The sequence below is a fragment of the Netta rufina genome (genome assembly GCF_964035555.1).
Source record: "Netta rufina genome assembly, chromosome: 24".
Classification (NCBI taxonomy): Eukaryota; Metazoa; Chordata; class Aves; order Anseriformes; family Anatidae; genus Netta; species Netta rufina.
This window is the reverse complement of record NC_140148.1, coordinates 4705953-4721178: the sequence shown is the minus strand read 5'-3', so window position 1 is coordinate 4721178 and position 15226 is coordinate 4705953. Positions and strand designations below refer to the sequence as shown.

Here is a 15226-nt window from a genome sequence, read left to right as displayed (position 1 = left end):
ACAGGCGCCCAGCACTCGCAGCCCGGGCCAGCCCCCGAGCGGCCCCGGGGCGGAGCTGGCGGCGCCGGGCGGCGGCGGCGGGGAGGAGGCGCCGCGGGCGGAGCAGAGCCGGGGCTGGCGGGGGCAGCGCGGCGCGGGCGGCGGAGCGGCGGGATGCGGCAGGGCCGGGCCGCAGGGCTGGCGGCGCTGGCCGCGGTGCTCCTGGGTGCGCGGGGCTGCCGGCGCCGGGGACGGGACGGGACGGGACGGGGCTGCCCTCGCTTCTGGCCCGCCGGCTTCTTACGGACCTCGCTCCCCTCTGGCCTCCCTCTGCAGCCATCCCGCCTACCTCCAGCGAGCTCAGCCGGCCGTTGCCTCCCACCTTGCCTTGCTCCCTGCCTTCCTCCTCTCCTTTCGGCACGTCCCCACTCATTCCTGCCTGCTTCCCTTCTCCTCCTGGCTTGGACTCTCCTTTCAAACAGCCGTGCTCTGATTTGGTCCCCTAATAACCATTCCCAGTGAAATGGCTTTGTGTGCTTTCTATAGAGGAAATGCTCCCATCAGCTGTCAGCCGTTTTCTTCTCCCCTCTCGCCCAGCGTGACATTTTCGGTGCAGCAAAGCCATTCGCTGAGTTGTTGTTTTTTTTTTGTTCTTGGCAGTGGCTGCAGGCAGAGCCCAGGTGCAGCAGGAGCCGTGGGCAGAGACCAGGGAGAACACCGGCATCAACATCACCTGCTCACACCCCAACATCCAGACTGGTGAAGTCATCCACTGGTACCGCCATCTCCCGGGCCGAGGACCCGCATTCCTCGTGCTTAGTATGAAAAGCTCCAAAGCACTGACGGACCTGCCGGGGAGGCTCGAGGTGGCAGCAGACCGCCGGTCCAGCGCCCTGTGGCTCACCGAGCCCCGTCTTCGGGACGCGGCGGTGTATTACTGCGCCCTGAGAGCCACGGGGAGAGGAGCCGGGGCTGCGGCCGTGCAGGAACCATGGCAGGCGGGGCCGGGCGTGTGTGGCGGGGGCGAGGCAGGGTCACAGATCCCAGGGGGCGCTGCCGCTCTGCCGGCGGGGGCCGTCTTGTGCTACACCCGCGGAGGTTCCCCCGCCAGTCCAGCCCTGTCCCGGACCGGTCCTGCTGAGGCCCATTAGTTCTTCCGGGTAGGTCGCTGGGGGTCTGATGTGGGTCGGACCCAGCTAGGTGTGAGGGGGCAGTATGGCACACCCAGCGTTGTTGGGTGACTGGAGGGGCATACCTGACTGCATGAGCTGTGTGTAGCACCAGAGAGACCTCCACACAGTTCTGCTCCCACTGCTTCTTTCAAGTCACTAACATATTGCAGAGAGAGAGGCCTGTAAATCAACAGGTGTGGAAATTTGGCACAGGGCTCACAGTTCCTCTTCAGGGTGCTCCCAGACATGCAGAGATTCCTTCCCTCTTCTTCTGCTTTCCCCTTCTCCCCTCTGTACTTCCCTTGCTGGAGAAAGTCCTCAAACCCAACAGCCAGCCTTGCTGACCCATGTACTCCAGATACATGCTTGCAATGCTCTTTCCTTGATGTACTTGAGTCTCCCACCTCCCCTGTTCCTTACTTGCTTTGCCTACACCTGCCTGCTCCAGTGTGTCTGGCCCCAAAGCCCTCTCGGGAAACCCAAAGGCTTTGGCTCTCAGGGACTCCTGAAGGAAGAACCCCGCAAGCCCTGCAGACTGATGCTGTCCATGCCAAGCCTTCCAGCCTGTGTCAGGTTCCTGCCAACAGATAACCAAATAGACCTCAAGGAGCCACTGACTGGAATCTTTTGCTTCTTTGCCTCACGATCCCTGAGGGCTTGTCTTCCATACCAGAAGCCACTTTTGCACAAGCTCTTCTTCAGTGAATACAAGCAACACGTTAACTCCACTTCCAACAAACTGCTCTTCTTCCTTCAGACCCAATCTCAGCTCCTCCATGTCCACTTTGATCAGCCACCTTTAGCTATGTAAAATCTTTTTTCTCCATGGATGCCCCACTACTTCCCTGGCCTTTCCCCCACTGCTACATTCTCCCTGGACAGCTCAGGAGGGCATATGTGGAGGGGAGAAACATGTACAAACAAGGCTGGGGTGCAGAAATCTTTAATGAGTGTAGAGAGGAAAGGAGGTCACTCTGAGCAGAGGCCCCTCAGTGCAGGGATCACCAGGGCCAACACAGAGGCAGTGTCCCTTGCCTATGGTGGAGTTCATACAGGGCATGTGTCTGCTGTTCCTGCAGTGGGAGGGCTATCTCTGAGAATCCCCACAGCCCAAGGGAGCAGGAGAACAAAAAGAAAAGGGAGAGAAGGAGGTAGGTGGAGGGATGGAAGGAGAGACATGGGCCATGTTTTCAGAAAACTCAGGATAGCCCCTGATCTGGCTTCTGCCAATGTTTGCCAGAGGAGGTAAGGAAGGTCAGTCATTCAGAAAGCAAGGGCCTGAAGATTCCTCCTTTGTCCAGCACCAGCTTCATAGTTCCTTGGAGAAAAACCCCAGGGCCATGGGCAGTGGCCTTAGCAGGGCAGGCACCTTCTGCCACAGTAGCGGCTGGAAATGCCAGAGAGGTCACAGCACCCGGAGGTGATGGGGACTCCGTCACAGCTGAGGATGCTGCCAACGGCAGCGGAGGTGGAGGATCCCACAACGGTGTTCTGCGGGAAGGAGCTGAGGATGGGGCCGGGCAGGGTCACCACTACGGGAGAGGGCTCAATGACAACGGTGGAGTTCTGGCACTGCCTTACGCAGGGCTCGTTGCAGCTGCTGGCCAGTGGGGTCGGGCCACAGGGCCGGCATGGCAGGCACTGGTCATAGCAGGACATGTTTTGGGGCTGGAGATGCACCTGGGAAAGATGGTAGAGAGGAAGCAGAGCACATGGGTAGGTGAGGAGCAGCCTGGTTATCCCACCATAAAGGAGCGTGGGCAACTGGTGAGGGTGGATGTGGAGGCTGTGCCAGGAGTCTCATGGTCTTGAGGCTCATGGTCTCATCGCTTTGTCCTGATAGGGCCTTTCAAAGAGCAGCCTGATACAATGCAACAGTCATGTAGCACATAATCCAAAAAGTGCCTCAGCACCATGTACCAGCCTCTCTCTACACAGAACATCTCTCTCCACTCCTCTCCCATGGGAAGGAACTCCAAGGCCCAGCATTGCACTGAAACACTACCAGATGAGATGTCTATTGATGCAAGATCCCTTCCATTTTACAAGAGGAGAGAGGGTTTCAGACTCACCTGGTTCCCAAGGAGAATGAGGCGAGAGAATTGGATAAGAGAGCGGGGGGCTGGGCTGCCTTTTATACGGTTACTTCACTGCTGCAGGCCCAGAGGCACCCTTGGCAGAGGTAACAATTTTCTGACAAGCTCATCTTGAATGCAAACCATCCCAATAAATGATATGGGCTGTGAGCTGGTGTCCTGCACTGCTGCCTTTTCATTTTCAGATTTAGGCCATGGACGTTCCCCAGTGACGGTTTCTTTAGAGTGCTGGGATGAAATGTCCAAGGATTTCTAGGGCAGGAATGCATCAGTGAGGGCAGAAGACTCACCGGAAGTGCTGGACGAGTCCCAGGCAGTCAGATGATGTCTGTCTTGGTCACTCTATTGGGGTTGTTTGAAGTTCCTTTCTGAGGAAGATGCTCCCATGAGCTTCAGTTGGATTCCAAACTGTGTCTATGAATGAGGACGTGCCGTATCCTTCCCTTCCTTTCCTCCTCAACTCACTCTGACGGTCCCTTGTTGCCTCCCCAGGTGTGTGATTTGTTCTACTGGCTTTTGACCTCATCCACATTAGTAAAGATTTTCTTCCTAATATCTCATCTAAATTGTCTTGCTTTTAGTTTTAAACCATTATCCCCTGACATATTCCAGTCCTCTGATTATCTTCATGGCTCTCTTCTGGACCCATCCTAACAGGTCTATATCTTTCCTATGCTGAGGGCCCCAAGGCTGAGCACAACACTCCAAGTCGGGTCTCACTGAAGCGGAGCAGAGGCCGTGAATCACCTCCCTCCACCTTTTGGACATGCTTCTGTCTAGGCAGCCAAGCATGGAAACAAAGCTTCTTTCCTTGGCTAAATATTCTCTTCAATTCAGCTCTCCTAACTTGCTCTTCAGACAATTTCTCTGTATTCTTTCCAGGTTGCATGAGGAGGCTCATAGTCTTCACCGCTTTGTCCTGACAAGGCCATTCAAAGAGCAGCCTGATGCAATGAGACAATCAGGTAGCGCATAATCCAAAAGGCTGCCTCAGCAGCATGTGCCAGCCTCTCTCTACACAGAACTTCTCTCTTCACCTCTCTCCCGTGGCAAGGAGCTACAAGTCCCAGCACAGCACTAAACCACCATCAGATGAGATGTCTATTATTGCAAGATCCCTTTTTCTTCAGAAGAGGAGGATATGGGGCTTCATTTCTGTCTTCCAATTCAATTCTGTCTTCCATTAAGCTCTCTTAACTTGATTCCTAACTTGCCCCATCAGACTATGTCTCTGTATTCTTTCCAGGTTACCTGTCTATGCTCCCACCCTCTATGGCCTTTTCTGTCATGTTTGAGTTCAGCCAATTGCTCCATGTTCATCCACGCAGGTATCTTGGCATTTTGCTTGACTCCCTCTATGTTGGGATGCATCGCTCCAGAGCATGGAGGAGGTGATCCTTGAATATTAACCAGCCTCCTTGGGACCATCTCCCCTTCAGGGCTTTGTATCATGGTACACTACCAAGCAGATAGGTGCCTGAGCAGCCCAAAGTCTGCTCTCCAGAAGTCCAGGGCAGCAAGTCTGTTGTGCTTCCTCCTTGCTGTGCTCAGGATCCTCAATTCCACCATTTCACAGTCACTGCAGCCCTGGCTACCCTTGAGTTTCACATTCCCACCAGCCCCAGTTGCTGTGAGAACAAAATCTAGAATAGCACCTCTCTTTGTAGGCTCACCTTGTGCACTCACCTGAGTGCCTGGTTGCTTGTGTTCACACATCTGCTCTTGTCTTGTGACAGCCACTGTGCAGCTGACATTGTGTGAATGCACATGCATGCACATATTTGTGCAGGACTCCATGCAGGTATAGATGAGAACATGGTTGTGTCCTTGTTTCCCCTTTATCACGAGGGAATGTGCACTTGGCAGCACTCTCCCCTGCTCTGTGCATGAGTTCTGCAGGGAAGCAGGTTCCCGGGCTCAGAAGGAGCTTGAGAGCAGCTGAATGGAGATGGCACCAGCCTGGCAGAGATGTGTGCAGGGAAGAGGCACTGAAACACAGCTCCTTTCTCCTGAGCCCTCCTTTTCCTCTCACTGCAACAATCACCCTCTGTTCCTGCAGAATTCAGGCCCCAACAAGGACCGTATCAGTTTGGATCCTTGGTACAGGAGAAGCAGACTGCTGTGAGGCTCCTGATGGTGCCTATCAGTCAGGGATTTCCACCCCCTGGCCACTGCTAGGTCCTCATGGGAGTCAGTGCTGGAGCCAGGGCCATCTCCTCACACCTGTCTATAAAGGCCTGCCAGCATTGTTCTAGAATTGCATAGCAGAGGGGACAGATTCCCATCCAGCCCATGTCAGGCTGGTTCTCCTCAAGTCAAAGGGGCAGCTGTCGCTCCTATGCGTGTGGGATATCACAGCAAAGGGATCACACAGTGCCAAGAGTAAACTGATCCCCTCCTTGCACCAGATGAATGCTCAGCATTTGGAGTGTTTCACTATGGCTGCCCATCAAGCACAGTGTTCATAGTTCCTGGGAGCCCTTCCCACACGCCCTGCCCAGCACCTTTGACATGGAGGGCACCTTCTGCCCAAGTAGCAGCTGGCAATGCCAGAGACATCCAGTCCTGCAGAATGCTTTCATTAAGGCCACAAGCAGTCAGAAGGAAGGCACCCTTGGTCAGTTTGTGCATGGTCCCCAACCGGGGCACACAGGTGGTGACAGCGTAGGTCACAATTGGCTTCTGAGAACGTGGGAAGGCTGGAGGAAGGGGCTGACCAGAGTCTCATGATGGTGCAAAGGAGCAAAGAAAAGGATTTTCCTCTTGGGCTGGAACCACCCCCAGAGTAACACAGGGTGGGGGCTGGCTGCCAAGGAAGTAGACCTGCAGGAAAGGGTTTTGGGTGCAGGAGACACCCAGCCAGACAAGAGCCAGCAGCGCGCCCTTGCAGCAAAGGCAGCCAACGGCCTGCGGAGCTGGGGGCATCAGGGGGTGCCCTGCAGTGCGTGGGGCCGGGCAGGTGGGACGAGGGCGAGGCAGGTGCACAGCCACAGCCGGAGCCACGTGGGGTTGTTGCCGGTGCTTGGAAGTCCCCTTGCAGGGCCTGGAGTTAAACAGCACGGGCCCGAGGGAGCCTCAGAACAGCCACATTGGGTTTCCTCCGTTTTCTGCAGCAGTAATGTTTCAAGAGCTTGCTGTACAAGCTTTGTCCCAAGCCCAAGTCCAGGACCTCTGGCGCTGAGATGACGTCCTGGCAATACAACAAATATCTGTGCTGGACACTCACTCTAATGACACGTGTTGGAACCTTGGATCTTGCCAAAGGACTGAGTCATTGAGGAGTTTGCTGCACTAGCCAGCGCTGTTGAAGGTCTGTCCTTGGTGCAGGAATCACTACTGTCTGTGTGAGCAGAGGTGCTGACTGCTGAGCAGAGGGCACAGCATCAGGACTTCCTCAAAGCCCCCCAAAGCCAGGAAGCAGGAGGTGGGCAAGAGGCAGGGATGCGACATCACCAGGGTGGCTGACCCATACCAACCAAAGGGATATTCCATACCATGTGATGTCACACTCAGTAATAAAAGGTGGGAAAGGAGTAGGAAATGGGGGAGCTCTCATTATGAAGACATCTGTCCTCCCAAACAACTGCTATGAGTATTAAGGTCCTGCTTGCCAGGAGATGGCCAAGCATCACTTTTTGAGTGAAAGTAGAGAATAATTTTATTTTCTCTCTGTGCTTCTGTGTGGCCCTTGCTTATTTTTCTCTCTTACTTTTCCCTTATATCGAATTTCACAGAATCACAGAATCACAGAATTTCTAGGTTGGAAGAGACCTCAGGATCATCGAGTCCAACCTCTACTTAATGCTAACAATCCCCACTAAACCATATCCCTAAGCTCTACGTCTAAACATCTTTTAAAGACTTAAAGGGATGGTGACTCCACCACCTCCCTGGGCAGCCTGTTCCAGTGTCTAACAACCCTTTCAGTAAAGAAGTTCTTCCTAACATCTAACCTAAAACTCCCCTGGCGCAACTTAAGCCCATTCCCCCTCGTCCTGTCACCAGGCACGTGGGAGAACAGGCCAACCCCCACCTCTCTACAGCCTCCTTTAAGGTATCTGTAGAGAGCAATAAGGTCGCCCCTGAGCCTCCTTTTCTCCAGGCTGAACAAGCCCAGCTCCCTCAGCCACTCCTCGTAGGACTTGTTCTCCAGGCCCCTCACCAGCTTCGTCGCCCTTCGTTGAAGAATTTCTTTCTTCTCACCCTCTTCTGATGAGGGGGAGTGAGAGTGGTTGTGGTGGAGTTCACCAAAGGAACATAAGACAGACCACTTGTCAGGGCAAGGCACATGCTGCAGGTCCTGCTCGTGCTGAGATTCACTGGCAAGTTATCTGGAGATTTTCTGGGATTTGTTGTGCTTTTTCTTAGAAATGGACAACTCTATTCATCAAACAACACGTTGATTCACTCCTACAGACTCATCACATGCTCACTGCCACATGCCAAAAGATATGGACAACACAGCTCTGTACAGCACAGAAGAGCTCTGTGGCTACTCAGGTGAACTGCCATGCAGATCCCAAACTTCTCCACAATCTCCTTCTGTTTCGGGACACCACAGGCAGTGAAGTGGATTAACTGCTTCATACGGTAAATTTATTGGAGAGAGGGAGTGACTTGCGGAAAACAGACTCCAGAATCAATAAGATTGTAAAGTAGGTATGTTTATTCAGGACAGTATTGGGGATAGTCCCACCAAAGTCATGTGCACCTGACGTGGCAACTTGTCTTGGTTATATGCAGTAAAGAGTTACATATACATGAAGTTTCACAATACGCCTATACATATTCATAACCTGTCCCTGCTTCATATTAAAATTAGATCCAAAGAATCATTTCCATAAAATCCTCCCATCTGCACTTGCACAGTGTGTCCTGGTGGTGGTCATTGGAGGTCATGGGGATGAAGGTTGATTACTCTTTCTCGTCACCACTAGTTGACCTCTTGTCTTTGCGCAGACTCAGTTGCTCCTTGTCTCTTGTCCATCCACAAGACCAGTTTTGCCAGTTTCTTAAGATGCGCTTACATTCTTATTAAGAGACTGACCTTGGTAAGGGGCACAAGGCTTCTTGCTTTAGTTAATTTGCACAATGCAGCATAGTTAGTAAAGACACTATGTAGCATCCTAGTTTAATGCTGTCAGTGCTCTATCTCTACTTGAAAAGATTCTTCTAACTCCCTCTCTCAGGAGAAAGTTAACACTGCCTGGTGGGTATGAAAGGAACAGTTGGGGTCTGCAGGGCTTGGAGTGTCATTCCTTCGGGTGTCTGAGAATTCCACATTTGAGGTGTACTGAGGGAGATATGGGGGAAGACAATGCAACTAGCCAGGTGCAGAAAAGCCAGACAAGGTGTTAGGGGTGGTGATAGAGGGGGCCCGAGCATCAGGGAAGCAGAAACTGCCAGGGATGTGGCCCTGGGTGGGTGCCCCCTGTGGCCCATCATTGTGAGTGCGCGTGACCCACTGAACCCACATCCATTTCTCTGCTGACTCCCCACCCCTTACCCTATGGAACAGCTGGTCCTTGTCCCTTCTGGGTTTGTGGCGTCCCACACCCCACTGGAGACATGTTCCTCTTGCAAATGCTACGTTATCCCACCAGACAGCACACGGCCAGAGCTCCTTAGCTGCTGCATAGCATGGTTCCTCCTTTCTTTCTGGGGATGTGGGAGAGAAATCAAAGTGTCTTCTGCTCCCAGAGGAAATAGGAACATCCCAATGGAGCTGAGGACCCCAGGTGAAGGTGCACAAGTTTGGTGGGGAAGAAAAGTCAGTTGTAGCTGGGGAGGTGAGGATCCCACTGGGAGAGGAGACAAGAGCAGCCCCTTCCCATGATGTGGCCTCCACAGCTTCCAGGACCCCTGACTGTGACAATCCTCAATGGTTGCTCCTGCTGAAGGAGGGAGAAGCCCCAGGGAGCACTCTGGGCACAGTCAGACCTCAACATTTCTTGTCACTGAATCTCCCCTTGTTCCACCAGCAGAGTCATTTCCGGCAGCTCTGTTCTCTTGGGGCTGGGAGGTGCTTTTCTGACTCTCTCTCCCACAGCAAACAGAAGGGTCGGTCTCAGCATGCACCGTGGGTATCTGATCTTCACTGCTTTCCTGGGGCAACTGCTGGGTAAGTGCATGGTTTTAATCAAGGTATAAATCTTCTTTCCCCAGGAAGCCCTCGTCAGCCTTACCACATTTATGTGGGGAACAAATCTTGAATCACAGGGAAATGTCTCTGCAGCCCCTCATTTCTCCTTTTCCTATAGAAGAAGCCAGATTGTGTCCGAGTGGACTCAGGGACATTAAAGCTCTCCTCCCATGGACATTACCAGGGTGTCCACTCTGTCTTCTGCCTGTTGTGTTCCTGCCATGGCCTCCAAAATCATTCCCTCCCTGCTCATCAGCACAGCCAGGGCTCCCTCCTGCCACCACTCACCTCAGCTTTGTCTGTACTGATGGGCCTTGGAGCCCCCAGGGATGACTGGGATGAGGAAGCAGGTTGAACCTTTTCTCCATAGCTGCGTGGGCCCCTCAACCTGCTGGAGGGTACTGGTCCCAGCACACAAAGCCAGGCATGACAGACTGAGCTCTGGTCCTCTGGGTAGAAGGAGAGCAGGCAGGAGGAGCAGGCACACAGCACAGCTCTCCTCAGGGTCTGCTCTGGCCAGGGAGTTCTGAGCTCTGTCCACAAACCACCTTGCTGTGCCCCAGCCTTGGGACCTTTCAACCCAGTAAAGGATAGGGAGACTTATCTCCCACAGGTCTGAATTCACTCGTGTTTGGCTGCCTCAAAGCTTCCTTTTAGAGCTGTTGACCTTCTCCTTCTTCCAGAAACCATGGGGCAGGTGTCTGTCACCCAGGAAGAAGGACAAGTCTCCGTGGAGCAGGGAAACACCTTCCAGACCAATTGCACATATGAAACCTCCAGATTTTATGGCTTGCTCTGGTATGAGCAGAAGAAGGGACAAGCCCCTCAGCTGATTACACATGAAGCAGGAAGAGGCACCAAGCAGAGTGACCGTTTCACCACGGAGCTGAACACTGAGGAGAAATCCAGTGTTCTGCGTCTGAAGGAAGTCAAGCTCTCTGACAGCGCCTTGTACCTCTGTGCTGTGAGTGACACCCTGGTGCACAGAGCTGCCCTGGCTGTGCAACAACACCGGTGAGGGAAAAGATGTGTCTGTTCAAGGCACAGGTCTTCAATGGGGCCCTCAGCTCTCCCCTTGCAGCACTGCTTCACGTGTTCACTCCACGATCTGCCAGCCAGATCCTCTTTCCCAGACAGGCTGGTGTATGTGGTTGTGCAGAGATGGCTGACCCTGGCTGGAAGACACGGACTACATGGACCTTTCCTCCCGTCACGGGCTGCCGGAATAGGACAGAGCCTGCTGGGAAACAGGACTCCCCTGGGGGATTGCTCTCAGCCTCTCAGCCCCAGGGTGAGTAAATTCCTGCCAGCCAATGACTAAGTAGCTTGCTTCAAGCCCTAACTAGCTCAGCCCAGAGACCCCTAGAAGTAGTTCTGACAGAGATTTGCAGGTTTCTTCCCTCTCTTCAATGAGTCAGTCCTTACATTGGATTTGCGTCCCAGCCACCAAGTTATCTCCAGACCTTCAGCCAGTTCATGTCCAAAGCCTGTGCCTAAGGGAAAGAATAATTAATCACAGCAAGCAATCAGAGCAAGAGATAAATGAAGACCTATAGCCCACTGAGTTCGTTGACATCTCCTCAGGGGAGCTGGAGGCATGTGTGATCATCCTTAGCCCCTGCACAGGGAGCAGTGTCATAGTGACCAGCTCCTGCAGCAGTGGGGGATTGTGTGCCTGGGACAACCTGGTGTGTTTCTGGGACAAGCTGGGTGTCCTACAGGCTGCAAATGCCAAGGTCAGACAGGAGAAGTGAGGCTGTGCTGATGAAGCATCCTCTGTCTCAAAACCATGTTGAATATGGTATTTTGATGTCCTCAGACTTTAGGAAACTTGAGCAAAGCAACCTGGAGAAAGAAAAACTTGGCCCAGGCAGCTCCCAGCAAGGGGACAGCTATGGGCCCTCTTTCTTCTGTGCTCTTAGGGAAGGCAGAACCAGCCTCAGTCTTGTCTCAGCAGGGGTCTGATCTACCCCCGGGGTCATTGCCCTGAGGATTCTCTGGAGACATTGAACACCTCTGCAGGAACAATGCCTTCCCTCTGGTTCTTGCCTGGGAACATGACTGGAGCTGTTAAATTACAGTTTGAGAATTGGAATGCTGTAATTAATATTGGAGGAAAAAAAAAAAAAAAGTTCCACCAAGGAAAATATTTAAAACACTTTTTCTCATCATCTTCTTCTGAGCATTCCACGACCCTGTTCATAAAAAGCTGAACTGAGAAAAGCAGAGATTAAAAATATTTCCTTCTAACATTTCATTTTTTTCTTTGTTTATTTTGCAACATTCTGAAGCTTAATTTCTCTTCACATTGTTTGAAAAGCAAAACAAAACAAAACATAACAAGAAGCCTGGGTTAATGCTGATGTTCATGTATAACAGTATTTCTGTTGTCTGGCTGGAATTCTAATGAGTTGGGAGCTTCTTTTATGCTGAAAATTACTGTACGTGATACAGCACTGTGGGATACAAAAAACTTTCACAAGCAACACAAATAAAAAAAATAAAGAACTTAAGTATTTCTTTGAAACCTTAATAAATAATATATATCAAATACTCCAAATTTGCCTGATCTACTTGGTTTTTGGAAACTGACACAAGAGAAAAAGTCAGGGACAAGAACAGAAAACAGAATCTGGACTGGAAAGACTGTAATTTGTATCTCACTTCAAGAAGGGTCATGAAGTGAAGAGTGGGTGGATGGATGCCTGGAGAAGGATGGACAGCTGTTTGTATGGCTCTCTATATGGAAGTAGAGTGTGAGGGAGAGAGGGCAGATAGAAGGAAAATGAGAGATCAAGAGAGGCCATGAGAAGCAAGGAAGAGGTTTTTGGTTGATGTTTACAGCTACTCTTAGTGCAGCATGGAACCTCAGTGTGACATCATCCCCTTCTGAAATCTTAGAGCCATGGCAAAGGAGAACAGGACCTTTGGGACTGAATTCATTCTTCTGAGCTTAACAGATCATCGTGGCTGGCACATCATCCTCTTTGTCATTATATTCTCCTCATCTCTGAAGGCGATGGGGAATGGCCTCCGTTTGTCACTGTGGGGAGTGACCACCACCCCCTGAGTATCCCAATGCACTTTTTACTCAGCACGCTCACCTTCTTGGAGAACTTGTACTCCACCACCATTGCTCCCCAAACACTGGAGACTTTCCATGTCATCAGGTGAACCATTTGTGTTTCCAGCTGCCTGGCATATATATTTTTTCCCCTTCTCCAGGGTATCACTGAGTTTCTCATTTTCACAATGTTGCTCTCTGATTGCCACACACGAGGCATTGCATTATACCTCAGTCGTGAGAAAGAAACTCTGCTTCCTGCTCTCCTTCAGAGCATGGGTGCGGAGGGGGTACCAGGAACACCATTGCCTGTTTCTGCTCTGGTGCTGGGCCTCTTCTGAGCCTGGCCTGTGAGGCTACAATGCTGAGCAAGATCCTTGACTGTATCCACACACTTTCCCTGTTCCCTTGTTTTTCACTCACCACAAGGCATTTCCTGCTTATGCCTCCCACCCCATCACGGATCCCACTCTCTAAGTACATATCTGTCAATATTTATACTTTACTAAGCAATGCATGGCAAGTGAGTTTGGGCACTGGAAAAGGCTCCCCATGGAAGTGATCACAGCAACAAGCCTGCTGGGGTTCAAGAAGCATTTGGACAACACTTGAGGACGTGGTTTCATTTGCAGGTAATCCTGCATGAAGTTAGAGATGGACTTGATGACCTTTGTTTGTCTGTTATAGGATACCTAGCGTTCTGTTATTCTGTGGTTTTCAGAGGCAATGAGATGCTATGTGGACAATGCCTTTTTAACAAGACAAGACAAGATTAGGCAAGGCCAGGCACAGGCACACATGCAGCAGAGTTGGGGCAGGGCTATGCTAGGCCTGAGCTTGTGCAGAGACCCTGGGCTAGGGGTCAGGCCAAAGCTGGGAGGTGTGGTTATCCTGGACTTTGGTGGGCTTGATTCTGATGCTTGTTGCCCTTGCACCACCACCTGAGCCAGCACTGCCTCCCAGAGAACCTGGCCTGGGGAGAGGTCCCCCCATCCTCACACCATGGAGCAATAGCCCCATCCCCCATCCTGGACACAAGGCACTGGCAGCATGTACAGTCTGTATGAAACTAAATCACCCCCACACCACAGGGCCCTGAGGTGTACAGATGTGGGAAGGCCCTCGCCTGGGTGTGGGGAGCAGTGGTGCTGCATGGAGAGAAAGAGGGCTATCCCCTAGACAATTATCCATTCCCAGTTTATGCAATCCTTTGGGATCATCTTTGTCTGAGCCTCCATCCCCAGCACAGCTCCACCCAAAGCAAGACACTCTTCCCCAAGAGCCAGGGCCTCCAATTTCATCGTAATTTGTCTAGGTAGAGACGTCAAAAGTGAAGGACTGGTGGCTATTGGTTGTGGAGGAACTAGGGATCTCTTCCTCACCTTCAAGAGACAGTGCCTGAAAGATGAATTGCTGCAGTATGCCCCACCCTCCAGAGCCTAGAGGAATGAGGCAGTGCCCCCAGCCTTTTCCCACCAAGGAATGGTTTTCTCCCTTGGCCATCAGTATCCAGATGAAAAGACACACTCGGAGTTGCTGCAAATGTTTATCAAGGCTCAGGGGGAAAAGGAGGTGACTCAAAGAGGAGGCCCCGAGATCGTAGCACAGCAGGAGCAGACAAAAATCTGTTCAGCTTTTCCAATGGCAGACTTGCAACAGGGCATCAATCTACCTGGCCCCCATGGGGAGAGGGGCTAGCAGGTCTCTCCAGGCTGGTTTCTGGGGGCCTCATGCAAAGCAGAGGGCAAGAAAGCAAGGAAAGAAAAAGATCATGTGAAAAACAGGTTAGGTAGACATTGGCCATGTTGTCATAGACTCCAGGCTGGCCCCTTCCTGTCTGTCCTTACAGGACAAGCCAGAGATGGTCAGGTCCTCTTAAAACAACAGCACAATGTTTGCTCTTCCATCCAATCTTATCCAGCAGCATGTTGTGAGTTCCTGGGGTCCTGGTCTGGGGCACTGTCTGGCATCTTTAGCAGGGGCGGCACCTGCTGCCACAGTAGCGGCTGGTAATGCAGGAGAGGTCACAGCACCCAGAGTTGATGGGGACGCCGTCACAGCTGAGGATGCTGCCAACGGCAGCAGAGGTGGAGGATCCCACAGCCGTGTTCTGCGGGAAGGAGCTGAGGATGGGGCCGGGCAGGGTCACCACCACGGGAGAGGGCTGGATGACGATGGTGGAGTTCTGGCACTGCCTGACGCAGGGCTCGTTGCAGCTGCTGGCCAGCGGGGTCGGGCCGCACGGCTGGCATGGCCGGCACTGGTCGTAGCAGGACATGTCTGGGGGCAGGAGGTTCACCTGGGACAGAGGGCAGAGAGGAAGCAGAACATGGGCATTCATGAGGAGCAGCCAGTCACAACATCCTAACAGATCCAAGGCACAGGCAGTACTGTGAGCTGGAGGCTGCGCAGGGATGTGCGAGCAGTTCTTGGCTGCATCCTGACAGGGCCCAAAAAGAGCCACCACAGCCAGGCTACACCCTAGGCTCCAGCACAGGAGCCATCATACCAAAGGCTCAGTCTTCCTCCATGACAAACCTTCTACAACTTGACTCTCCCACAACCAGCAGTCCCAAGATTTGGCAGGACACGCAGCTGATAGCAGCTGAAAGGTCCAAGGAACTGAGTCCTCCTGTGGGAGAATGAGGGGGACAAGAAGGGGCTTCACACTCACCTGGTTCCCAACAAGAAGAAGGCCAGAGAAGTGGATGAGAGAGCACGGAGCTGGGCTGGCTTTTATAGTGGGCCTTGGCTGCCCCATGTCCAGAGGCAT

The 15226-nt window shown here is 52.4% G+C and overlaps 1 protein-coding gene across 1 annotated transcript; it reads right to left on the bottom strand.

Annotated features, from left to right (window-relative positions):
- Positions 1-2504: 2504 nt before the first annotated feature.
- Positions 2505-15226, bottom strand: LOC311218360 (feather keratin Cos2-3-like; the record flags this gene model as incomplete). Its single annotated transcript, XM_084301022.1, has 2 exons — positions 2505-2831; positions 15128-15226. The coding sequence occupies 2 exons, from the start codon at positions 15224-15226 to the stop codon at positions 2505-2507; spliced, it is 426 nt and encodes a 141-aa protein (XP_084157148.1).